The sequence below is a fragment of the Lampetra planeri genome, chromosome 60 (assembly GCF_965212315.1).
Source record: "Lampetra planeri chromosome 60, kcLamPlan1.2.h2, whole genome shotgun sequence".
NCBI lineage: Eukaryota > Metazoa > Chordata > Hyperoartia > Petromyzontiformes > Petromyzontidae > Lampetra > Lampetra planeri.
Window position 1 is genome coordinate 421,261 of NC_136166.1, and position 26,812 is coordinate 448,072.

The window sequence follows — 26,812 nt, forward strand, 5'->3', positions numbered from 1 at the left end:
GCGACACCGCCGGTGCCCTTCGTGTTTGCCGCGAATTTCAGAGGCTCGCGGAGCCAGACTAAGGCACCGTTCGCATCGCTGGAGTCCAGTGCGTGGCGTCTGCTCCCTCCTTCGTTTGCGCACACTCGCACCAGCTCGGCTATCATTTATTTTTTACCGAAAAACGATGGGAGATCGAAGCCTCATACGGTGACACTTTAACTTTGTCATCCTTCCCCCTCCCTCGCCGCACCTCCGATTAGCACGGTCGGCTCACGTGCGGTGGTGCGAAAGAAGTTCAACGTAGGTACATAAACTCAGCCGACATCATTGCACTCTGTGGTCGTTCAGCCGTGCGGTCGGACACGGGTTAGCCAGGATTTCCAGGTGAGCTGGAAGGCCATCAGAAATAAATACAACAAAACGAAAACTATTTTAAATAACCACAACCAGCCCGCAACACTGCTCTCTGCATGCGCGGGGTTATCACAGCGCACACGCGGCTGAATGTATTTTTCTATTTTTGCTGGGTGGGTACCCCCGTAAACCGGAAAGTCCTCCCCAAGTAGCCGGGTCTCCGAGAGGTTCACTTCACGATTGGCAGCGTAGCACGGTACCAGGCATTGTGCACTTCCAACTCCGGAGACCGCTCGGGACAGCAGCGGTGCCACCGATATCCCATCGCTCCGGCGTCAAAACGAACACGACCGCACGGCAAAATCAACGTCTCCTCGTGGTCCACCATCTCGACACGATCTCTGCACGATCTCTGCACGGCAAAATTATTCATTAGCTGTGTAAACAAGTGATTGGATTTTTTTCTTTCTATGTGCTTATTCGCTTAGTAAATCCTTACAGGGTGGCAAAAACTGACGGGTTAAAACATGAATTGTATGATGTTGTGTGTGTGCGCGTGCTTGTCTGCATGTGTGCGCATGTGTGTGTTGTTGGGAGCGGTGGCGCAGTGGTTAGCGCGCTGCGCTGAGAAGCCGCCGACCTAAGTTTGATTTGCACTCAAGGCCAACTCCGGTGACAATTATCTGAACCGATCCTGGGCCTCCCCTAGGTCGAGTCAGCCTCAAATGAGTACCTGGTGCGGGGTGTAAACAACGCCACTGGGGAGACAAAGGCGGCCGGGCGTGGTGCTGGCCACCCACCCCCCTCGTGTGCCGTGCCGACCTTCTTAGGTGCTCGTTAACAGCACTTGCCCTCAGCAGTCTACAACGCTACGTAGGGGACCTTTGTGTGTGTTGTTTGTGTTGTGTTCATATTTGTGTTGTTTGTGTGCTTATGTTTAAGCGTGTGCGTTTGTGCAGTTATTGGTGACTGGGCTAAGACCCGCTTTAATCACAACCCAGAGTATGTGTCTTTATGTGAGTTTATGGGTCTGTGTGAGTCTATGGGTCTGTGTGAGTCTATGGGTCTCTGTGTGAGTCTATGGGTCTCTGTGTGAGTCTACGGGTCTCTGTATGAGTCTATGAGTCTGTGTGAGTCTGTATGAGTCTATGGGTCTGTGCGAGTCTATAGGTCTCTGTGTGAGTCTATGGGTCTCTGTGTGAGTCTATGGGTCTCTGTGTGAGTCTATGGGTCTGTGTGAGTCTACGGGTCTCTGTGTGAGTCTGTGGGTCTCTGTGTGAGTCTGTGGGTCTCTGTGTGAGTCTACGGGTCTCTGTGTGAGTCATTGGTGACCAGGCTGAGACCACCATCGACTCTCGCCCATCTTGAGAACCCAGCTTCATCGCGGGCGACCAGCTACTTCGTCCTAAGTGCAATTTCTTAAACCGATTTTCAAACGGCAAGTTTCTGGCTTTTGAAACAAAAGCAATACTACCCCATCAAGAATAATAACAACAACAATACGAATGATAATGATACGAATCAAAGTCGTAGCTCTCTCTAGCGCTGTGTAAACTTAGCGGTGGCGACGCACTGACAGGGGGGGGCGCGACGCCAAAACGCCGTGCCCCATCACGCGCTCGGGGTGCCCGGCACGACCGCAAATCTTCCGCGGCAAAGCGGTGGAACGTGGCGACCGCTCCAACGAGCGGCGTCGCCAACGGCCGACCGGCTCCCCGCCTGCCGGCAGCCGGCGCAGTATTCGTGCACGCGCCGCGTAAACATCATTCGGGGCCATCGAGAGGCGTCGCAAACCCGACCCTCGTCACAGTGTAAGTCGCGCGCTCTCAATCTCCGCCCCTCGGTGCCGCGTCCGGCAATTTTTTTCTTCCCCCGTAGGCGTTGGCTCACCGGGACCCGTCTGAGTTTCCGACCGACCGACCGACGGTCGCCGGCTTCGAGCGGGACGCGACCGACGTCGTTCAAAAACGCGCGGCGGCGGTGGCGGCAATTCGAGATTTGGGATCACAAGTCGAGGCCGCGACGCGCCGCGTCTCCGACCGCGGGGGGGGCGAACGTTCAAACGGTGTGACGACGTGCACGGCCGCGGAGCGACGGCAAGCGGTCTTCCCCGTCGCTCGCGAGAGCCCTGGCTCAAGGGGCCGACGTGAGGAGCGGCGTTGGACCCTCCACAAGGACTCGCGGCGCCTTCGCGAATTATCGCGGTTAAAAGTTTACAAGTTCCATGTCGACGAGAGCGACCGTGAACTTGTCGCCGCGGGTGTTTTCAAATCGTCACTCGACCGGAGGAAATAATGGGATCCAGAGATGCCTGGAGAGGGGAGGAGGGGGGGGATAAACAAATAAATCCATAAATCTGGGGGGGGCGATTCGGAGATAATCCAAGGAGGAATGTGAAGAAAGCAGTCGGTGTAAATCCGGAGAAAATACCGCGGGAAAGCTGTGAGAAAGAACGTTGAGAGAAATGGGACGAATCGAGCTCCGGGGAAATCGGGTGGACGAAGACAAACTTGGCCCACGGCGTGGGGAGCGAACTTCTGGGCGAGCTCGATTCTTCCTCGCACGGCGAGTGGGTCGGTCCGAGGCCTTGGCAAGAGGGCACCTGCCATTCAAAACTATTCAACTATTTAGACCTGGCCACCGCGAACGATTGCTCGACGAATTAGCTTCTGTGGAAATTGAGAGCAGGCAAAGACTCTAAAACGCAAAATCCACGCGACCACGGGGAGTGAGAGCGAGAGACGCGCAAACTCCAAACGTACAGCGGTCGGGATCGCACCCACGACCTCCCGCATACCAGGCGAGGTAGTTGACATCTCCTGGCCACGGCAGCGCCCCAAGTGCCCCCGCCTCCCTCGCCCACTCCCCTACCGCCGCGCTATATTCACACACGACGTGTAAACAGCTCAAGCCTCAACGTCGGCGGCTGTCCCCCGCGTTGCCGTCGGCTGCCCCCCGGGGTTCCGCCGCAGTCCGACGTTCCATCCCCCACGCGTACTGGGGGGGGGGGGGGGCTGGTTCTGGGTTTTGAAAGGGAGCCGAACTGCGAAGTGGCGTGTTACGTTACACCCAGCGTGTAACGAGACCCCCCCCCCCCACTCTCTAGACGCCCATCCCCCCCACTCTAGACGCGATGCTACATGTAAGCGCGAGAGTGATCTCTCTATCCCTACGGTGCCCACGGGGTGCAGGGGGTGCGTGCGAGCGTGTAAACCATCGTCGCTCACAGCCAAGTGGGTAGACCCTGTAAGAACTTAAGAGGGTGACGATGACGACGATGACGATGATGATGACGATGACGACGACAATTGGTGAAGGGAAGCGAGCATGAAGCCCAGGGACCCAAGCAGCTCCAGCATGGAGTGCCACCCAGATTCATGAAACAAATTGGGGTGAGCAGAACATCACCAGCTCGAGTTCAAGTCGTCGTCAACGCAACGCTCCGAGTGGCATTGCTCACATCACTCCGTCTCTACATCACCATCACATCACTCCGTCTCTGTCTCTACATCACCATCACACATCACTCCGTCTCTGTCTCTACATCACCTCCATCCACCCTGCTCCACCCTGATCCACCCGCTCCACCCGCTCCTGGCGGCGAGATGCAGGGAGGGGGGCGAGCGGGGGGCGAGTTCACGGGGCGAGCGGGCGAGCTTAGTCCAGGTTGTCGTCCGTGTCGATGGCGGTGGTGGCGGTGGTGGCGGCGCTGGTGGTGGTGACGACGTTGGCGGCCGCGCCGGCGGCGGCCGAGTGGTCGCGTGGACGCTCCACCAGCTCCTTGAGCTCCGGGCACAGCTCCAGCAGGAACATCTGCAGCAGCACCTGATGCACGGGGATCAGAGACAAAGATCCCCCGTGTAGCCTTAGCGGACTGTTGGGGCAAGTGCTTCACTCACCATCCATCGCCACCACTCAGCGCCACTCACCACCACTCAGCTTCACTCACCACCACTCAACATCACTCACCACCACTCACCACCACTCACCAACACTCACCAGTCTTAATTTTAGAACTTTCGTGAATGCAGGAATTATTATTTGTTTCTTTCGGTTAAGTCACGTCTAAAGATAAAATAATAAATTAAATTAAATAATAGAATACGACGTTTCGATTGCAACACAAGCAATCATCATCAGGTATAATGAAATAGCGACATAAAATCTAACCAGAAAACTATAGACAGACATATTAGCAGACAGATATCACCAAGATACATAGCGAGAGCAACACAGGTAACAGAGAGGGGTGATCGTCTCTGTGTGGTGGCCTTAAATATACAGAGGGGGGGGCGGAGGCAGAGAGAGGGAGGAGGGTTAGAGAAAAAATTAGCATATCAATGAGTGGTCAACAGACGTGGTGCTGCGAATGCGATGGCACGGCAAGCAAGCCTGAAAATCAGGAGAAGGACACACTAAAATTAAATAACCTAGTAAAATATCGAAATGTAATGTAATACAACACAGAGGGTCGGTCAACACACAATTAACGCATAGCCTGGTTGATTACGTATTTCAAAGATTGCTAAGTTAGAATTTAAGTGTGAACAATCTAAAGAGAGGACACAGGCAGAGAATATGTCTGTCTATAGTTTTCTGGTTAGATTTTATGTCGCTATTTCATTATACCTGATGATGATTGCTTGTGTTGCAATCGAAACGTCGTATTCTATTATTTAATTTAATTTATTATTTTATCTTTAGACGTGACTTAACCGAAAGAAACAAATAATAATTCCTGCAGTCACGAAAGTTCTAAAATTAAGATTGAACCACTTCTACGGGGAAGTTTTAAGCTTATCTTTTTTCTCTCTCTCTGGCGACTTGTTTTCTCTGCCTGTGTCCTCTCTTTAGATTGTTCACACTTAAATTCTAACTTAGCAATCTTTGAAATACGTAATCAACCAGGCTATGCGTTAATTGTGTGTTGACCGACCCTCTGTGTTGTATTACATTACATTTCGATATTTTACTAGGTTATTTAATTTTAGTGTGTCCTTCTCCTGATTTTCAGGCTTGCTTGCCGTGCCATCGCATTCGCAGCACCACGTCTGTTGACCACTCATTGATATGCTAATTTTTTCTCTAACCCTCCTCCCTCTCTCTGCCTCCGCCCCCCCCTCTGTCTATTTAAGGCCACCACACAGAGACGATCACCCCTCTCTGTTACCTGTGTTGCTCTCGCTATGTATCTTGGTGATATCTGTCTGCTAATATGTCTGTCTATAGTTTTCTGGTTAGATTTTATGTCGCTATTTCATTATACCTGATGATGATTGCTTGTGTTGCAATCGAAACGTCGTATTCTATTATTTAATTTAATTTATTATTTTATCTTTAGACGTGACTTAACCGAAAGAAACAAATAATAACACTCACCAGCACTCACTGCCACTCACCGCCACTCACCAACACTCACCATCATTCACCACCACTCACCACCACTCACCATCACTCACTACCCATCACCACCACTCACCACCACTCACCACCACTCACTCAGCTTCACTCACCACCACTCACCACCACTCACCACCACTCACCAGCACTCACCATCACTCACTACCCATCACCACCACTCACCATCACTCACCACCACTCACCACCCATCACCAGTCCACTCACCATCACTCACCACCACTCACCATCACTCACCACCACTCACCACCCATCACCACTCCACTCACGTAAATTAGGTGTTTGTTGGCACGGTTCTCCTGCAGGCCAGCGAGCACCTTTAGGGTTCCGTGCCGGGCATTCTCCGCCCCCACCAGGCCCTGCAAGAGGTCTGCACGCGGGGGCAGCATTCACGCGCACACGGACGCAAAGCGCGCACGATCACACGGCGCACTAACTCACAACCCACACACACGGCGCACTAACTCACACACACACACGGTGCGCTAACTCACACTCACACACGACACACTAACTCACAACCCACACACACGGCGCACTAACTCACACACACACACGGTGCGCTAACTCACACTCACACACGACACACTAACTCACAACCCACACACACGGCGCACTAACTCACACACACACACAGTGCGCGAACTCACACACACACACGGCACACTAACTCATAACTCACACGGCGCACCAACTCACACACACACGGTGCGCTAACAAAGACCCCCCGTGGAGCCTCAACAGACTGTCGGGGAAAGTGCCGTTAGCGAGGAGCGCCTACGAAGGCTGCCACTGCACGCTAGGGGGGTGGGGTGACCAGCACCGCGCCCGGCCGCCTTTGTCTCCCCACTGCTGATATTTACACATCACCGGGAACTAATTTGAGGCCGAGTCTACCTTGGGGAGGCCCAGGACAGATTCAGATAACGGGAATCGAACCCCGGGTCGAACCTACACACACGTATGCGTGGGCACACACGCGCACACGCAACAACAGCAACCATCGCCATTCGCCACTAAGTGGCGGTGACGTCACCACGGCGCCTGTGCCAGGCTAGGTGCACTTTAAGGCCGTGTGAAGTGTGGAACGCCCGCTGGCAGGAGGTCACGGGACAGACCCAGGTGCCATGGGTCGACTGATTGAGATGAGTGACCGATACACCACCTGTGCCCCCTACTGTGCCAACTCGTTTGAGTTTTATCCACCCGGCGGCGCTCCGCTCGTTGTTGTGAGCGTCGCTCCTCCGCCCTCCGTTGTTGCTGGAGGGCGACTGCCTCTAGCTGCCCACCAGCAGCAGCAGCGTCCTTCACGAGCCTCTTCCACCCACCCTCACTCACCGCCACCCACACTCACCACCACCCCACCATCCATCACCCCCCACCCACACCACCACCCCACCATCCATCACCCCGCCACCCCTGACGTAGCCACGGAGGGGGCTAGGGCCGCGTGTGGTGCCGCCCCGCACACCTGGGATGTTCTCGAGGAGTCGCTGGCGTGCGGCCGCCCGGGCCTCGCGAGCGTGCGTGGGCGTGCGCGCGGGCCCGGCCGCGGCGAGGCGCCCGTCAGGCCAGTAGGCCTCGCGCAGCGCGTTCACGTACGACGCCACCATCGTCTCGCTGAACACAAACTCGATGCTCTCGCCGATCTGCCTGTGAGCGGTGGGGGAGGGGGGGGCATGGGGGAGATGGGGGAGGACAGTGGAGATGTTTACACGCTTGATGCTGAGTGCTCATGTTCTGGCTGAGTCGACCTAGGAGAAGCCCAGGACGGCTGTGTGTACACATATATATCACTCGTCACTGGGAATTCAAAGCTGGCCAACCGATCTTTTCTGCGGAGCGAACCAGCGTGCGACCGCTCCAAAGATAAAGATCCCCCGTCTAGCCTCGGCGGACTGTTGGGGCAAGTGCTGTTAGCGATAATATATGCACTATCAGAGTTATGTTTTTTTGTTGCATTATGGCTGCAGGTATTGTGGTCTATGCAAACATGACTCCTTGTAAAAAAGGTGTCAGTTTTGTTGCCAGATAGAAGGGGAAAAAAACAATTATATTTTTTACTGGCAAATGAGGTTCTAATGGTGACCCTCACCTGTTGATGGTTCTCCCGAAAGTGATCTGCACGAAGCCCATGAGCGTCTTCCGCACCCACTTAAACACTGCACGCACACACGCACACACGCACACACGCACACACGCACACACGGCGACGGACGGAGACACGCACGCTGTTGGGGGCTGCCGGAGAACGCAGCTTACGGCCGCACAAATCCACCACGGCAGAGGTCGCAACCGGGTACCCGATACCCGTACCCTACCCGATACCCGGCTACCCGTACCCGGCCGGGTACGGGTACCCGTTTGCGACCCTGGTGCGGCCAGGTACGGGTACGGGTAGGCCGTGAGTCACTGGTGAGTCACCGTTTGTCACTCATTTCCCAACGTCTTGTCTCTTCTCACAATTCAAGTTCCTAGAATCAACCCACCCGTGCCTGCAACATGGCTTCATCCCAGAGGTCGCAATCGGGTACCCGTACCCTACCCGATACCCGTACGGGTAGCCGGGTATCGGGTACGGGTACGGGTACCCGTTTGCGACCCTGGTGCGGCCGGGCACGGGTAAGGAATCAAACCCCATTTGCGACCTCTGCGCCACGGTGACGGTGACGCCTTCCGGGGCGAGATCGGAGCGATCCCGGGGCGGGCGCGTGACCGTGGCCGCACAGTCCGGAATGCGTGCGGTCGGGTGGAGGACGAGACCCGGACGGTGCAACCTTCACTGTGTGAACCGGAGGCTTGAGATTCAGGTGACGTGATGCACGGTGTTTGATCCCGAGTGGTCTGGAGCCCACGATGTGGAGTGAGCGATGGCGAATCTGTGATCTAGATAGCACCATCTGGAGCGTGCGGTTCAGATCGTGCGGTTCGTGTCGTGCGATCCGTGCCGCGCGATCCGTGCGATCAGTGCCATCCTTACTTCCGCGCAGCTCGAAGATCTCCCCGAGGAGCAGGAAGCAGGGCTCGGCGATGGAGTCGCGCCGGCTCAGCAACCCGTCCACCTCGGAGTCGGAGAGGTCGCTGTCGCTCTCGTCCTCGTCCTAGCGGCGGGGACACCGTGCCACAAACACGCAGGCGGGCAGACGGGCAGGCAGACAGACACGCAGACAAACACGCAGACAGGCAGACGGGCAGGCAGGCAGACACGCAGGCAGACAGCAGACGGGCAGACAGACACGCAGACAGGCAGGCAGACAAACACGCAGACGGGCAGGGGAGCGGTAGTGTAGCGGTTAGCGCGCTGCGCTATGAACCTGGCGACCCGGGTTTGATTCCCGCTCACGGCTAACACCAGTGACGATTATCTGAACCGGTCCTGGGCCTCCCCTAGGTCGACTCAGCCTTAAATGAGTACCTCGTGCGGTGTGTAAACATCGCCACTGGGGAGACAAAGGCGGTCGGGCGTGGTGCTGGCCATCCACTCCCTCGTGTGCCGTGCCGGCCTTCATAGGTGCTCGCTAACAGCACTTGCCCCTACAGTATGTTAAGGCTATACGGGGGATCTTTATCTTTGTGTGTGCGCGTGTGTGTGAGTGCGCGTGTGAGCGTGGGTACGATTTGACTGCGCGCCTCACGTCCTTGTGGGTGAGCAGATCTCCCGGGAGGCGCTCCAGGAGGTTGGCCAGCGAGAAGCCGGAGCTCTTCTTGCAGCTGCCCGTCGTCTTGAGGTAGTCGGGCGAGGGCGAGAGGAAGGCGTACAGCGCCTCGCTCTGACACAGCTTGTCGTCGAAGAGGAGCTTCTGCAATGGGGGGGAGGACGTGGGGGGGCGAGGAGGTGGAGGTCAAGGCTAGCTTGACGAGCGGGCAGGCGAGCGGGCGAGCGAGATAGCGGGCAGGCGAGTGTATGAGTGAGCGAGCGAGTGAGTGAGAGAATGAGTGAGCGAGCGAGCAGGCGGGCGAGTAAGCCTGTGAGTGAAAGAGAAAGTGAGTGAGAGACTGAGAGAGAGAGATAGCAAGCGAGAGAATGAGTGAGATAGCGAGTGAGTGTGTGAATGAGTGAGCGAGCGAGTGAGAGAGATACAATATGAGCGAGCGAGAGAGTGAGAAAGATCGCGAGTGAGAGAGCAAGCGGGTGAATGAGTGAGCGAGTGAGATAGCTACAGTATGAGAGAGTGAGAGAATGAGTGAGAAAAATCGCGAGTGAGAGAGCAAGCGGGTGAATGAGTGAGCGAGTGAATGAGAAAAATAGCGAGTGAATGAGTAAGTGAATAAGTGAGTGAATGAGTGAGCGAGTGAATGAAGGAGTGAGAAAGATAGCGAGTGAGAGAGCAAGTGGGTGAGAATAAGTGAGCGAGTGAATGAGCGAGTGAGAAAGACAGCGAGCGAATGAGTAAGTGAATCAGTGAGTGAATTAGTGAGCGAGTGAATGAGTGAGAAAGACAGCGAGGGAATGAGTAAGCAAGCGAATGAGTGAGTGAGAATGGTACCATGTGAGTGAGCAAGCGAGTGAGTGAGCGAGTGAGAAAGACAGCGAGGGAATGAGTAAGCAAGCGAATGAGTGAGTGAGAATGGTACCATGTGAGTGAGCAAGCGAGTGAGTGAGCGAGTGAGAAAGACAGCGAGCGAATGAGTGAGTGAATCAGTGAGTGAATTAGTGAGCGAGTGAGCGAGTGAGAAAGACAGCGAGCGAATGAGTGAGCGAGTGAACGAGAAGCCTTCACTCAGTAGTTGGTATTTCGTGACGATGGTAGCCGAGTAGAAAAGTGGTCACTTTGTCATTACCGGAGAACCATTGCGTTTCTAACGGAGCTCGGGATGAAACCAACGCCGCTCGTTCAAATGAGGCGATGTGTAACGAAGTAGTTGAGTTCTCTCTACGTGGAGGGACGGACACGGGAGGAGGCGGACTGTCTGGCGAGTGGATTTGTGTTGGAGAGCAAATCCACAACATTTACAATCCGAGTGTTGATTTGCTCTCCAACACACCGTTTAGTGCTGTACTAGCGACTAATTGGCACGTTCTGTTTACGTGACAAACCTTACTCATTGGCTGTGTCGGGTGGTGGCGGGTTTAACGACACTTTTTATTTTACGCGATCTAACCCAAAAAAATGTCTGTGATAGATGACACTGGTCGCGAAAGCCTCCGTGTTGAACTGATCACTGAAGGCCTAACGGAACAGAAGTGGCCTAGGGCCGACAAGACCCTTAATCCGGCCCCGTCACGGTGTTGTTGTTTCGTGTCGCGGCTGGGTACCTCCAGGAAGAGGTTGAGCTGGTTCTTTGACTTCTCCAGGAACTTCTGGTCGATGGATTTGAAGGGGATCTTACTCAGGGTGGGCAGAGGCATTTTCTTCAGTGCAGGGCAGCACTGCACGCACGGAGTTACACAATCAAAACAAAATCCTCCCACCCACCTCCCCTGCCCGTGTAGCCTTTAACAGACTTTTGGAGGCAGTTAACATCTCCTAGCCACCGTGGCATCACTGGTGCTGGGAGTGAGCGGGTCGCCCGGGGTTCGTAGCGCAGCACGCTAACCACGACGCTACCGCTCCCCACCACAGGACCGGTTCAGATAATCGTCACTGGTGTTGGCCGTGAGCAGGAATCGAACTCGGGTCGCCGGGTTCATAGCGCAGCGCGCTAACCACTACACTACCACTTCCATGCACACACACACAGTCACACACAGACACACAGACACACCCACACACACACAGACACACCCAGACACACACAGACACACACACACACAGACACACACACACGCAGCGGTTAGCTCTGCGCTGCGCTACAAACCCGAGTCCGATGCCCGCTCGCGGCCAACACCAGCGACGATCATCGGAACCCCCTCCTGGGCCTTCCCCTAGGTCGACTCGGCCTAAAAACGAGCGCCCGCTGCAGTAGCGCGCGCCGCAAAACAACCCGCACCGGGGAGGCTCCGGCCACGCCGCCCGGTCGTCACGACGCGTCGTCGGCCTTCGCTGGCGCTCGCCGCTCGCGGGGGGGGCGGGGGCGGGGGGGGGGCGGGGGGAGTCGCACCTCGCAGAGGCGGCGGTGCAGCCGGTGGAAGTCGGCGAGGGTGCGGGACACGACCCAGCCCATGGAGGAGGCCGAGGGGCGCTCGGCCCGGCCCAGCTGCACCATGATCACGTAGCACGGCACCTGCTCGCCGCCCTCCTCCTCCGCCTGGGGAAGCCGTTCCCGCGCACACGGACGCCAAGCGCGCACGATCACACGCAGCACTAACTCACAACTCACACACACGGTGCGCGAACTCACACTCACACACGGCACACTAACTCATAACTCACACACGGCACACGAGGGGGTGGGTGGCCAACACCACGCCAGGCCGCCTCTGTCTCCCCAGTGACGATGTTTACACATCGCACCAGATACTCATTTGACAAGACAAAGATGTTTGTTGTGTGTGTGTGGGCGACATGCACACGTCTGTACGTAACGCAAAAACAGACACACAGACAGACACAAAGACAGACAGACACACAGACAGAGACACAGACACACAGACAGACACACAGACAGACAGGCACACACACAGACATGCAGACACAGACACACACAGACAGACAGGCACACACAAAGACACACAGACATACACAGACACACACACAGACACCACCTCGCAGTGGGAGATGGTGGCCGTCCACTGGCCGATCTTCTCCCACCACGTGTCCGTGCGCTCGATGTGGAAGTCCAGCTCCTGGCACTCCTTCCTCAGCGCCGCGATGTCACTCTCCAGCTTGCCCACCATCTGGGGGCGGGGGGGGGCGGACGCAGCGGCTCGTTTGTGCCCACTCGTTTGTATTGTTCAGTCTCGTTTGTAGGTTTCCATCTCGTTTGTATTGTTCTGTTTGTCTCGTTTGCATTGTTCTGTGTGTATTGTTCTGTCTCGTTTGTATTGTTCTGTCTTGTTTGTATTGTTCTGTGTGTATTGTTCTGTGTGCATTGTTATGTGTGCATTGTTCTGTCTCGTTTGTATTGTTCTGTCTCGTTTGTATTCTGTGTGTATTGTTCTATCTCGTTTGCATTGTTCTGTGTGTATTGTTCCGTCTCGTTTGCATTGTTCCGTCTCGTTTGTATTGTTCTGTTTGTCTCGTTTGTATTGTGTCATCTCGTTTGTATTGTTCTGTGTGCATTGTTCTGTCTCGTTTGTATTGTTCTGTCTCGTTTGTATTGTTCTGTGTGTATTGTTCTGTGTGCATTGTTATGTGTGCATTGTTCTGTCTCGTCTGTACAGTGTCTCATTTGTTCCGTGTCGTTTGTCCCGAGCGTTGTTGCCGTGAACGAACAAATGAACGAGCGCGGAGTCACCGCCACCGCCACCAGGGTCGGCGTGACGACGGCCGCCGCACCTTGCGGTCCGGCTTGGGGGCGGTGAGGATGGAGGCCAGCGCCTGCCGCTTGTACTCCAGCTTCTCGCTCAGCTGGTGCAGCTTCGAGACGGCGGCGTCCGTCTGCTCGCAGGGGGGGCTGCCCCCGCCCCCCGCCCCGCCCCCCGCGCCGTCCCTGCCAAGGCCACCGCGGCCGCTACCCTCCTCGGCCTGCGTGGGGCGGTGGGGTTGGGGAGGGGGGGGGGGTGACAGCAGGAATAGAAGCTCAAGTTTTATCGTCGTTGTCATCATCGGCAGAAGCACGGCATTATCTTTGGGTTTTTTGGTAAAGTCACGTAGGCGAAAACTAAATAAAATAAAAAATAAAACAACGAAATTAAACCACGACGTTTCGGAAGCAACACAAGCATCGGTCATCAGGTGTGACTGCTCCAGCAAAATTCATACGCTACAGTAGTTTTGCTGGAGCAGTCACACCTGATGACTGATGCTTGTGTTGGTTCCGAAACGTCGTGATTTAATTTAGTTGTTTTATTTTAATTTTATTTAGTTTTCACCTACGTGACTTTACCGAAAAAACCAAAGAGTATGGATCCTTGCAGTCACGAAAGCTTCAATTCTAGAATTAACACAGCACTCTCATCTAGAGCCTTATCACCATGAACAGGAACAATCGTAGCATTATATTATCATCAGCAACAGCAGAAGCAGCATTCCCATCGACAGCAGCAGCAGCATTATCTTATCAGTACGGAGGCCTTTGGATAAACACCATCGCCCCCACCCCCTACCGCACAAACTTGGCAGGACACTGCAAGTGCAAGAAGAATAGCAGCCGTCGTGACAACAGCAACAACACAGCGTGGGGAGAGGCCTGGTGCGGGCAGTGGTGTCGATGTGCGATTGGCCTAAAACTCTGGCTCGGCGTTAAACGCGGCACGCGCGGCGTGCGTGCGGTTCCTGCTGTGGCGAGCGTGCATGTGCATGCGTACGTGTGTGCGTGTGCATGCGTACGTGTGTGTGCGCGTGCGAGTGTGCGTGTGTGTGCGTGTGGAAGTGCGAGTGTGTGTGCGTGTGTGCGTGTGCACGTGCGAGCGTGTGTGTGTGCGTGCACGTGTGGAAGTGAATTTGCACGGTCAGCGCACACCGAGTTCCGCGCGCGTTCGGGGAGCTGCTGCTGCTGCTGCACTGCTGGTAAGTGCCCCGTGGTGCCCGTGTGCTCGCGATCTCTCTCTATTCTTTCTCCAACGATGTCACGAATCACAAATTGGGTTTCTCTCAGTTTGGATCGTCGTGTCGATTTGTGTGACGCTAAACGCTAACCACCACCGCCACCACCAGCCGACGGAGGCAGTCAAACCACGGGATTGAGGGCTTGAGCTGCTGTTATCACCTCACGATGATGATGACGATTGCTGGCTGGAATCTCCAGCAAAACGTCTTCGGGTTTTGCCGATCAACTAAGATCAATCAGCACGTTTTCCCTGCGCGACGTCACAACTCCATTTCGCTCGCTCTCCCGCTGGGCCGGTAGAGGGGGGTTATGGTTAAATAAAAAAATTTGACATGGCGATTCCGAGCCCAAAAGGAACCGATCGTGCTAGCGATTGACCCGAGTCTGCGTTTCCCGATTGCAGCCAAACGCGCACCTCCCCGTTCAAACGAGCAAAGGGCCGCCATTAGGCTCGGGGCCAGTGGTGGAAATTCCACATTACCGTGGCGGGGGTTTAGTCTACTGCCAATTAGCCGACATCGTTAGGGACTGTCGGCACGGATGCTGTTGGCGAGCGGGGGGTGTGGCGTGTGTGTGGCGGCGTGGACAGCACCACACGTGCCTGGGTGCCTTTTGTCTCGGCGGCGGTGAAGTTCGTTTTGAGGCTGAGTCGACCTAGGGGAGGCCCAGAACTGGTTCAGTTAATCATCAAACGATCGAACTCGGGTCGCTGGGTTCATAGCACAGGGTGCTAACCGCAACAGAGCACAGACACACACAGAATTGCACACGAGGAAATGCACACGCACCAACACAATTATGCCAAAGCCTCCCCCCTACTTCTGCCCTCCGCTGCCGCCCAACACAACAGCAGCCGCACTCACGTGAGCGCGAGCGCCTCCATCTTCGTCTCCCTCCTCGCCGTCGTATTCTTCCATCTCATCATCCTCCTCCTCCTCGTCCTCCTCCTCCTCCACCACTTCCTCCTCCACCACCACCACATCTTCCTCTTCCTCCTCCTCCTCCTCGTCATCTTCCTCCTCCTCCCCTTCCTCCTCGTCGGCCGCCCCGGAGCCCCGCACGACGGCAGAGCGGCGCCCCTCGGGCCGGTCGACGGCGGGCGGCGTGCCGGCGCCCGTGTCGTCCTCCCGGGCGCTGCCCGCCAGCCACGCCTCGTAGGCCCGGCTCACGAGGAACGAGGGGTAGTACTTGTCCCGCAGGGAGGAGGCCACGCCCGCCTGGATGCCGTGCAGCACCTCGGGGCCGCGCTCGCCCGAGATGCACTCCTGCACCGCGCGGTAGCTGGCGCGGTCGACCGCGATGGCGCGCCGACTGTCCACGAAGAAGTCCTGGTAAATCTCGCCCACGATCTGAGCCGTGTCGGTCTGTGCGGGGGAAGGGGGGTGGGGTGTAGGGGTCGAAGGTCGAAAGGTCAGCGGTTTTAAGGAGCAGTGGCCAGTTGTGAAGAAGTAGAATTCCCAGAGTGAGGCTCTCCCACCATCGATTGATTTGAATCGGAGCCGAAGGAGGACTGCCCTCCGGCTGTTTCACGCAACTGGCTACAAGTTCGTAGCGATGAGTCGCCTGCTACTGTGAGGCCAGTCTGTCCGGGTCTGTCTATAGACCCCACCAGGACCAGTCTGTCTGTGGTGTGAGAGACCCACCAGGACCAGTCTGTCTGTGTGTTGTGTAGAGACCCACCAGTACCAGTCTGTCTGTGTGGTGTGTAGAGACCCACCAGTACCAGTCTGTCTGTGTATTGTGTAGAGACCCCACCAGTACCAGTCTGTCTGTGTGTTGTGTAGAGACCCCACCAGGACCAGACTCTCTGTGTGGTGTGTAGACACCGGTCTGTCACACTTAACAACCGGTTGGAGACATTTTGCTGGTAGTTAACAACCGGCATTATCAGGCTGCGGCTGGCGCCGTTGTTGTGTCGCCAGCGACCTTGGGCGCTTGCTTGAGGTGCTCCACCGCCTCCCAGTAGTCCAGCAGCGTGCGCTTGTCCCAGCGCTCCAGGTAGCGGCCGAAGCACTGGCGCGCGGATGCGCTGGCGAGCACCTCCTCGAACCTCAGCAGCTGCGACGGGAAATCGCACGCACGCACAAGGACGCAGATCCCCCGTGCAGCCTTGACAGAACGTCGCGGCGAGTGCTACGCCCGGCCGCCTTTGTCTCCCGAGTGGCGATGTTTACTACACACCGCGCCGGGGTACTCATTTGAGGCCGAGTCGACCTAGGGGAGGCCCAGGACCGGTTCAGATAATCGTCACCGGTGTTGTTGGTGGCCGTGAGCGGGAATCGAACTCGGGCCGTCGGGTTCGTGGTGCGGCGCGCTGCACCACCGCTCCACCCGCACGTACGAACGGACGCACACAGGTACGCGCACAAAGACTAAGATCCCCCGCGTAGCCCACGCAGGCTGTTGGGACGAGTGCGCCGAGAGCAAGGCCGGCACGGCCTGGGGTGGTCAAATCTCAGGAGGGGCTGAAACGTGGAATTGAACCCAGAATGCCGGCGGCGCTGACGCGGCCATCGTGAAACCGACCGTGCCGACCCTAGAAAAGCCTCGGCGAAACCCACGCACGCTCACGGATCCGTGTTGCAACCTCCGGAGAGCGAACTCGGGCATCGAACCCAGGCGCTCCGCGTGTCCCACCCCCCGGGGTGGCGTGGGCCAGACTCACGCGACGGTGCGGGGTGGTGGTGGTGAGACTCACGCGACGGTGCGGGGTGGTGGTGGTGGTGAGACTCACGCGGCGGTGCGGGGTGGTGGCGGGCGGCCCCCCCCCTCTCCCCGTCGGGGACGGCCGTGCCCTCTCCCCGCGGGGGCCAGGCCCCCCCCCCCAGCAGCGCGATGCGCTTGTCGCACTGCGCCCGCGCCACCGTCAGCTGGTTCAGGTAGCGCTTCACGTTTCGCGAGCGCAGCAGCTCCCCCTTGCCGGCCTCCCTGCTCACTGGCGGGTGGGGGGGGGCACGTGGGGGTGGGGGGGCACGTGGGGGTGGGGGGTAGAGGGGGCACGTGGGGGTGCACGGGGGGGTGGGGGGTAGAGGGGGCACGTGGGGGTGGGGGGGCACGGGGAGGTGGGGGGTAGAGGGGGCGGGGGTTGGAATTGGTTGACGCGTCGCACCTCGAATCGATTCTCTCGCGCGTTCGTCTCCGTCGTCGCGCGAGGAGGGAGGGGCGGGGGAGCGTGGGGGGGAGGGAAGGGGAAGTTGAGGGATGTGTGGGGGGGGGGGGAAGGGGCTGAGGATGGGGAGGAGGGGGCAGCAGGAGGTGGCGGTGGAGGGAGCCCAGGGCCAGTCGGTCCTCGTGGTTTAATTTGCACCGGCGCTGTAATCCGATTACCGGAGTCATCGAGGACTCCACCGATAATAATCGCTTCGGTTCCTCGACCACTCGTGCAGCACGAGAGGGAGTGGGAATAACGACTCTCGCACCTGTTCCCGTGTGTGCCGCTGGACGGGAGGTCACGCTGGTCATTTACAAATCTTCGTCGATTAATCCGTTATCAATGGAGCCGGCGGCGTTGCACCACGAGCTCTGATCAACCCGTCTCGTTTCTATAGACACGGTCACGAAGCGGTAACCTGGTGATCCGTGCAAGTTAACATCAGTCCATCTCCGCGTGCTCACGTGCGCGCGCGCGTGTACGGCACGCACACGAGCGTGTGCGTGGATGTGCACTGAACTTCTTTCGCACCGTACGTAGCTAACCGTGCCAATCGGAGATGCGGAGGCCGCGCTGGTTAGAGCGCCGCGCTACGAGCCCGGCGACCCCGTGGGTTCAATCGCCGCTCGCGAACAATAACGGAGTCAGAATATTCCTTTATCCTGGAGGACATCCGACGAGCTACGAAGCTCTTCCGCACAGACGTCCGATGGACGAACCGCTGCCGAGCCTCCGCTCGCTCGACTCGCTCCCCGTGAACGAGTGACAGCTCGCGCGGAGTGTTAATGTCGCCAGACAAAGGCGGCGGGGCGTGCGTTGGTCCCGGCCCACCCCACCGCCCCGCGCGCCGTGCCGGCCTTCGCAGGCGTTGCTCGCGAACGGATCTTTCCCCCGACAGCCCCTTGAAGGCTATGCGGGGGGCGCGAGGGCGGGGGGGGGGGGACCTTTGCCTCGGTGCTCGTAGGCCGCGGGTGAACGGAGGCTCCGCGGGTTTAGCGGGGGATACCGGGCTCCGAGCCCTCGGCGCCATCGGCCTCTCACCGTTCTTGACTTGCGGGAAGTGGCTGAGCGTGGTGGCCTGAATGATCTCCACCATGATCTGGTACCTGCACACGCGGACGCGCGCACGGGCACACGCGGACGACGCGTCAGCCGCTCGACGGTCGCCCTCCTCTCCTCTTGAGCGCAGGACGCCCGGGAGAGGCCCAGAAAGATTGTCAGAAGCGGCCGGTGCGGCGCGTGGGTCGGAGTCGTGACGGAGGCAGACGCGTGTGGGGGGGGGGGGGGGGGTCGAGGCGGTCACCTGAGCTGCATGAGGAAGTCGATGTCGCTGCTGCCGTGGATGAGTTTGACGAAGTCCTCGTAGCTGGGCGCGTAGGCGTAGGAGCGGGGGTGCTTGCCCCCCGCGCCGCCGCGACGCTCCAGCTCGGCGAGGAGCGAGCGGTTCACGAAGTCCGGGTCGCTCAGCAGCTCCACCAGCGGCTTCAGCACTGAGACCAGAGACAAGGATCACCCCCCCAGCCCTCCGCCACCTGTCGGGGCGGCTGTCGCGAGTAGCACGGCTAACGAGCGAGCGGGCGGGCAAACACCACGTCCGGCCGCCTTTGCCTCCCCGGTGCCTCCCCGGATCAAATATTCGCCCGCTGTTATCGGTCGCGAGGGAGAATGAAACCCGGGTCGCCGAGTTCCCAGCGCAGGGCCCTAAACCGCGACCGTTCCCGCTCCCTGCTCGGGCACACACACAAAATAAACCAGACTGTTGGGGCGCCGCCGTTTTAGACTGCCGCGCCGGGAGATAGGATCGGCGACTTCCGGCGCCGACCCGAACCGAGAACGCTGCCGAGGCGCGAAGGTGGGGGGCGTGGGGGCGATGTGGGGGGGACGTGGGGAGACGTGGGGGGACGTGGGGGCGTGGGGGGGATGTGGGGGGGGTGTGGGGGGCAGGAGGCCGTGTGGGCACCTCTCACGGCGAACACCTCCGTGAGGACGACGACGAGGCCCAGGGAGCGAGCGTCGCGCCGCGGCAGCAGCGCCAGCAGCAGCGCCCGCGTGCACGCGCGCACAAACTGCAGCTCCGCCTGCGAGCTGCGCAGGCACGGGTGCAGCGGGAAGGGGAGGCGCTCCGCCTCCCACCTGCCAATCGCAGCGCAGGTCACGCCCACGAGTGAATTGTCTGCGCCTCCAAGCTGTCGATCACGGAACAAGCCTACATCTTGCCAAGGTGGCGAGATGTTAGCTACCTCGCCTGGTCTGCAGGAGGTCGTGGGTTCGATCCCGACCCTGACGCCTGCTGCTGTATATTTGGAGTCTGTGTGTCTCTCTCTCTCCCCGTGGTCGCGTGGATTTTTCCCCGGGTCCTCCGGTTTTCTTCCCTCCACATTTAGTAACACGCGTTTACAGTATTTGGCTACTTCTATACATTTCCACGTAATGAGCCACTTCGCTGAGCTATCATTTGTGGCCAGGTCGCTTCTGAAAAAGAACTATACGGCTCAGCGGGCCTTACCTGCTAAAATAAACATTTATTTTCATACAAACACAGTGTGTCGGTGCTAAAAGACAAACCGCAACGGTGAAAACTACAGCGGCACCGGTGCCCGCGACTCACCTGTCGCTGGCGACGCGCAGCGCGGCAAAGTGCGCGGTGAGGGCGCGCGCCAGGTCCCGGGCGACGAGGCGCGGCGCGTCCACGCGGCCCAGCCGCGAGCGGGCCTCCCGCACGGCCGCCCACAGGTCCTCGGTGAGCAGGGCCTGCAGCGTCGCCTGGTCCAGGCTCAGGGGCGCGTACCACGAGAGCACAAAGTCCCGCAGCACGTACTCCCACACTGCACGGCGGCGTGGAGGGACGCGGGGGTGAGGTGGGAGGGGGGCGGAGGGAGATGCGTGGAGACACGGGGGAGACATAAACGAGTACCTGGTGCGGTGTGTAAACACTGACACGGAGACGGCTGGGCGTGGCGCCGGCCTTCATAGGTGCTCGCTAACAGCACTCGCCCCTAGAGTCTGTTAATGCTACACGGCGGGGGGGGGGGGGGGGTCTTTGTAGGTGTGGTTATTGTTTATGGTTGTGTGGCTGTGTAGTGTGGTTGAGTGGTGTGGTTGTGTGATGTGGCTGTGTAGTGTGGGCATCTTTGTCTTTGTCTATCAGCTGTTCATCGCACCTTCCTTGAGCGCCTTGTCCATGGTGTGAGACAAGTGGATCCGTCTGTTCTGCGAGCACTGCGACGGGATCGCCATTATCGCCCTCTGCAACACGACACGGCACGGGCGCGAGAGTGCGCGCACATCACAAGGGCGGCGTGGCAAAGACCCCCCCTCCTCTTCCTCCTCCCCCCTCCTCCTCCTCCCCCCTCCTCCTCCTCCCCCCCTCCTCCTCCTCCCCCCTCCTCCTCCTCCCTCCTCCTCCTCCCCCCTCCTCCTCCTCCCCCCTCCTCCTCCTCCCCCCTCCTCCTCTTCCTCGTGATACATTTTTTCGTGGCTTTCCAACTGGGACCGAGAGCGCCATTGCCAAAACTCTGTCCGCCCGTCCGTAACGGAGGGAAGAGGGGGGGGGGCAGTTCACGGGAACTCTCGTGACGATGATCTAATCCGACTTAAAGTTTGCTATAAAGTTGTGGTGCCGTTTAGGCCCGTGGCCCAAAACTCGGGAGATTAACACCGGCGCCTTGCCGACCAGCGTGGGGCAAGCCGTGCCGCTCCCTGCTGACGACGTCACAATATCGACTGCCGTTCATTTCAAGGCCCACACGCTGGCAGTGTTGTCATTGACGTACGTACGCACGCGTTTTCAACCCCGCGGCGTCACACGCGGCCTGAAGCGTAACTTCATCATCGCCGATGCAATACTTCCCGAGGGCAAACGCCTGAAGGGAGGCGTCACAGACGTCTACCATTTCTTTAGAACCGCTCTTTGTTGTTGCGTTAAGTTTGCTGTCCTTCCCCCGCACCTCCAATTAGCACGGTTGGCTACGTACGGTGCGAAAGAAGTTCGACGTACATACGTACGTGCCTATGCACGATTATCCTTCACATATTAAACGCCGGTTTGCGCCATCGACGTCGCGTCACGGGATCAAGAATCCATCGAGAACTCTCACAGGGCGGGGCGACCCTCTCTGTGTTGTCCGAGCACGGCCCCCGTGGAAGTGGATATCACAGAGCTGCATGCGAGATCGCGTCGCGCGAGCCCTGGGCCACACAGGGGAGAGGGCAGGGCGCTTTCCCAGGCGCGCGCGCGGCAACGGCAAGTAATCCTCGCTCGTCGCAGCGCGGTCGACGCTTTGAAACCGTCTCCGAGCTTGGAATTGATCCAAACGAAGTGCAGAACAAATGAATGTGAATAGCGAAGCTAAAAAATGTCGTGCAGTCGTTCATGACCAGGCCGAGACCATCAACTCGGTAAACCTGAGAACCCGGTTCTCAACCACGGGCGGTGCGCGCAAACCCAAATTCAAGCCCAGCACCTCAGCGGTACTGGCTGCAGTGCCCGGATGCAGCCATTATGAACCCCCCTAAGAGAGACAGCGACATTCAAACCAGGAGACGACATCCAGAGCAAGGGTTAGAACCCAGGATACTTGAGAAATGGCAACCTTAGTGCTCAGATACATCCTGAACTAAAACTTGACTATTTTGTTTATTTTACCAGCTAAGGCCCCTTACTGAGCTGTGTAGCTCCTGGCCACAAATGACAGCTCAGCGAAGTTGCTTATGACGTGGAGATTTATAGCAGCAGCCAAATGCCCTGAACACGTGACGTTGATTCTAAATGTGGAGGGAAAAACCGGAGGACCAGGAGACAAATCCACGCGACCCCAAATATACAGCAGGTGTCGTCAGGGTCGGGATTGAACCCACGACCTCCTGTAGACCAGGTGAGGTAGTTAACATCTCAGCACGGAGAGAGAGACACGCAAACCCCAAATATACAGCAGGCATCGTCAGGGTCAGGATCGAACCCACGACCTCCTGTCGACCAGGCGAGGTAGTTAACATCTCACCACGGAGAGAGAGACACGCAAACCCCAAATATACAGCAGGCATCGTCAGGGTCGGGATCGAACCCACGACCTCCTGTCGACCAGACGAGGTAGTTAACATCTCCCAGCCACCGTGGCTTCCCATCCCCAGTGGTACCAGGTCAGGGCTCAGCTTCCCCATGCCAGGCTTTTGCCCATCGCAAACCCCCCCACCCCCCCCCCCCCTTTGTCTTCCCAACGCACGATGCCTCGTCACTTTTCAGACCAACCCCAGATTTCTGCCGCCCTCGCCAGCTACGACCAGGCCCATCCCGAACCTCTTCCCCATCAACCCCTCTTGGTTCAGCCGCCATCGAAACTACGCCACCACTCACGACAGCCCCAATCCTACATTTCAAATCATTCTCACGACACGTACAATCTCGCAATTCAACTCGAAAGCGCCTCGGCTAAAATGCGCCGTACGAATCTCGACAAGTCGTTCGGACGCTAGCGCCAGCCTCCCTCCCCCCGCGAGCCGCCCGAGGCGGCCGCCTCACCGAGAGCTCCTCCAGGCGCTCCTGGGCCAGCGACCGCCGCTGGAGCCGCCGGCGTCTCCACAGTCGCCGCTGGCGGAAGCGCGGGCCGGGTTCGGCGGCGTCGGCGGCACCGGGCCTCAGCGCGTCCACCACCCCGAGCGCGAAGCAGACGCCCCACAGCAGCGCCAGCAGCAGCGCCCGCAGCCCCGGCAGCAGCGCCGGCAGCAGCAGCGGCAGGGAGAGCCCCGCGGCCAGCAGCGCCCAGCCCGTGGCGAACACCAGGAGCGAGCGCGAGGGTGGCCCCGGGGAGGACGGAGCGGTGGCGCTCACCGGCGCGGTGGCGCTCACCGCCGCGGTGGCGGCGCAACTGGGAGCCTGTCCCGCTCTGACACTCGTGCCAATGCGTAGGGTGACACTGCTGCTGCTGTTGTTGCTGCTGCTGTTACTGCCGTCAGCACCGCCAGCGCCACCGCCGCCGCCGCCATCTTCTGCGGGCATGGCTGCGGTCGTGTCCATCATGTGAGGCGAGTCATTGCGCTGGCGCTAGTGTGTTTGGCCGGTGGCGGCAATGGTGGTGGTGGAGATGGTGGAGCCAGGAATGATTTTGTGATACAAAGCTTCCGCTGCTGCTGCTGTGTGTGGCGATGCTATTGTTGATGCAACGCTGCTGCTGTGCGTGTGGTGATGCTGATGATTATTGCAACTGATGCTGCTGCTGTTGCCAATGGTGATGCTGTTGCCAATGTTGATGCTGTTGCTGCTGATGCTGTCTTCAATTCCACTGCTGTTGCTGCGTCCGCTGCAATTGTCTTCACGTTGCCAGTGCTGCTGCTCAAAGTTGCTGTTGCTGCCGTTGTTGCTAAAAGAACAACAGACAAGGAGGAAAAATCATGCAAGTAGCAATGGACTCGACAGTGCTTTCCACAATACACGTTTGTCCTCGGCATGATTTAATCGGTGATAACAGCGCTACGTCGTAAGCGAGTTCTATTTGAGTTCACGGCTAACGACAGCGGCGAGTAACATCAGAACGGTGATATAGGGACCAATCAGCACTGCCCAGTGAGGTGAAGTATGCATGTCCCAGTTGCTGTTCCCTCTTCATATTCTCATTACTGCAATATTTTGCTGTCTTTCTTGGATTTTCTGTTTGCACTCAGTCACATATTCACTTTAAGATGTTTTTTTGTTCATGTTTTTGTTTTTTGTTTGTTGCGGTTGCACCCGATTTAAGAGCCGAATGGCTCACAGGGCTATACCTAATCAATGAACTTGAACTTGATTACACGGCTATCACTCATTCACCCCGTTCATTCAACCCATTCATCATCACCATCGTCGTCTGTCATCAATTTCTCTTTCACCAAATTCACGCATCACAGATTCGCCCCCATTGCTTCCCCCTCGTCCATTTCATTCACCGCATCTCCACCATTACATTCACACACGAGTTGTTGTCGTTGTCGTTGTTGTACCGTTGTTAACTCTTTGCAAAGCCCCTTGGTTAAGGCGCTGTGTTAATTGCATGAAGATAAGATGCATGTATGTACGGGTGGCGAACTTCTTTCGCACCGTACGTAGCCAACCATGCTCATCGGAGGCACGGAGCTGCCTGTCATGTGCCGTAACTACAATGGTCAGCCAGCCAGCAGCAGTGGATTGACAAAAGGGCTGTACAACAATCATGTTATTACTACAGACAGCAGCTGTTTCACAAGAGGACAACCGTCGTGTAACAACCACATTAAAATAACCACATTTCGCAAAACCGCATCAAATGCAGTCGCTCTGTGTGGCTGTGTGACGCTGGTCGTGGTTCTGGTGGTCACTCTGTGTGGCTGTGTGATGCAGGTCGTGGTTCTGGTGGTCACTCTGTGTGGCTGTGTGATGCAGGTCCTGGTCCTGGTGGTCGCTCTGTGTGGCTGTGTGATGCAGGCCGTGGTCCTGGTGGTCGCTCTGTGTGGCTGTGTGATGCAGGTCGTGGTCCTGGTGGTCGCTCTGTGTGGCTGTGTGATGCAGGTCCTGGTCCTGGTGGTCGCTCTGTGTGGCTGTGTGATGCAGGTCGTGGTCCTGGTGGTCGCTCTGTGTGGCTGTGTGATGCAGGTCCTGGTCCTGGTGGTCGCTCTGTGTGGCTGTGTGATGCAGGTCGTGGTTCTGGTGGTCACTCTGTGTGGCTGTGTGATGCAGGTCGTGGTCCTGGTGGTCGCTCTGTGTGGCTGTGTGATGCTAATACAACCACTCACCACCATCACACCACACCACTACACAACCACACTACACATCCACTCACTACACAACCACACACTGCACCACTACACAACCACTCACTACACCACTACACAACCACACACTACACCACTACACACTACACCACTACACACAACCACACACTGCACCACTACACAACCACTCACTACACCACTACACAACCACTCACTACACAACCACACACTACACCACTACACACTACACCACCACACACTGCACCACTACACACTACACCACTACACAACCACACACTACACCACTACACACTACACCACTACACATAACACCACCACACACTGCACCACTACACAACCACACACTACACAACCACACACTGCACCACTACACACTACACCACTACACACTACACAACCACACACTACACCACTACACACTACACAACCACACACTACACAACCACACACTGCACCACGACACAACCACTCAGCACCATCACACTACACCACTCAGAACCATCACACTACACCACTACACATAACCACTGTACAGTGACACTACATAACCACTGTACACCACTCCACACTGACACTCTACAAAACCAGACCACACAACCACATTACACCATACCAGACAACCATCACACTACACCACCACGTGACACAACCACACACTACACCACTACACAACCACACTACACATTCACACCACCACACAACCACACTACACATTCACCCACCACACACTTCACCACTACACACAACCACACACTACACCACTACACACAACCACACACACCACACTCCACAACCACATTACACCATACCAGACAACCACCACGTGACACAACCACTCTACGCAACACAACCACAACAACATCACCACCAACAACAACATCACCAACCAACGACAGCAACAACAACAACGGCGGCCTCCATCGCGAACGACAGCCGGGGGGGGGGGGTCAATGAGCCAAAGGGCCTCCTCACCAGAGGCCGTCTTACCAAGGGGCCGCCTCACCAGAGGGCTGCTGAGGCCGCTACCCACGCACTCTGTGTGTGTAGATGTGTGCCACTGTGTGTGTGCTGTGTGTGTCACTGTGTGTCACTGTGTGTGTGTGCCACTGTGTGTGTGGTTGTGTGTCACTGTGTGTGTGGTTGTGTGTGTGGTTGTGTCACTGTGTGTGTGGTTGTGTGTGTGGTTGTGTCACTGTGTGTGTGTATCACTGTGTGTGTGTGGTAGTTGTGTGTGGTTGTTGTTGTTGTGTGGTTGTGGTGTGGTTGTTGTTGTGTGTGTGTGGTAGTTGTTGTTGTTGTGTGGTTGTGTTTTTAACTCCCCACGGCGATGCCCGAGACGCCCCCCCCGGCTCGCGGCGGCGGCGAGCGAGCCGAGTAAATAAATAAACAATCAACAATCACGGCGACGTACCGCGCGTGACGTCATCCCACTAAACACCGGCGTTACGTCACGACAAACAAACCGCGCGATGACATCATCGCGAGAGGGCGCGTGATCGGCGTGACGACTTCACGCACCCCTCCGTCCCTCGACCCACCCAGGTCCCCGCCCAAAGCGCGCGATGACGTCATCGC

General features: G+C 57.4%; 1 protein-coding gene across 1 annotated transcript; it reads right to left on the reverse strand.

Moving 5' to 3' along the window:
* Positions 1 to 3,430: 3,430 nt before the first annotated feature.
* On the reverse strand, positions 3,431 to 26,744 carry LOC144736327 (sorting nexin-25-like). The gene is given in 21 exon segments (XM_078618990.1): positions 3,431 to 4,161; positions 6,024 to 6,124; positions 7,226 to 7,407; positions 7,850 to 7,916; positions 8,735 to 8,855; positions 9,390 to 9,554; positions 11,012 to 11,125; positions 11,797 to 11,943; positions 12,401 to 12,532; positions 13,134 to 13,322; positions 15,210 to 15,710; positions 16,273 to 16,404; positions 17,081 to 17,113; positions 17,115 to 17,281; positions 18,539 to 18,603; positions 18,801 to 18,987; positions 19,458 to 19,630; positions 20,106 to 20,322; positions 20,659 to 20,743; positions 23,016 to 23,853; positions 26,210 to 26,744. Coding segments are annotated over 20 exon segments (3,444 nt in total). The 5' UTR covers positions 23,514 to 23,853; positions 26,210 to 26,744; the 3' UTR covers positions 3,431 to 3,993.
* Positions 26,745 to 26,812: the final 68 nt, after the last annotated feature.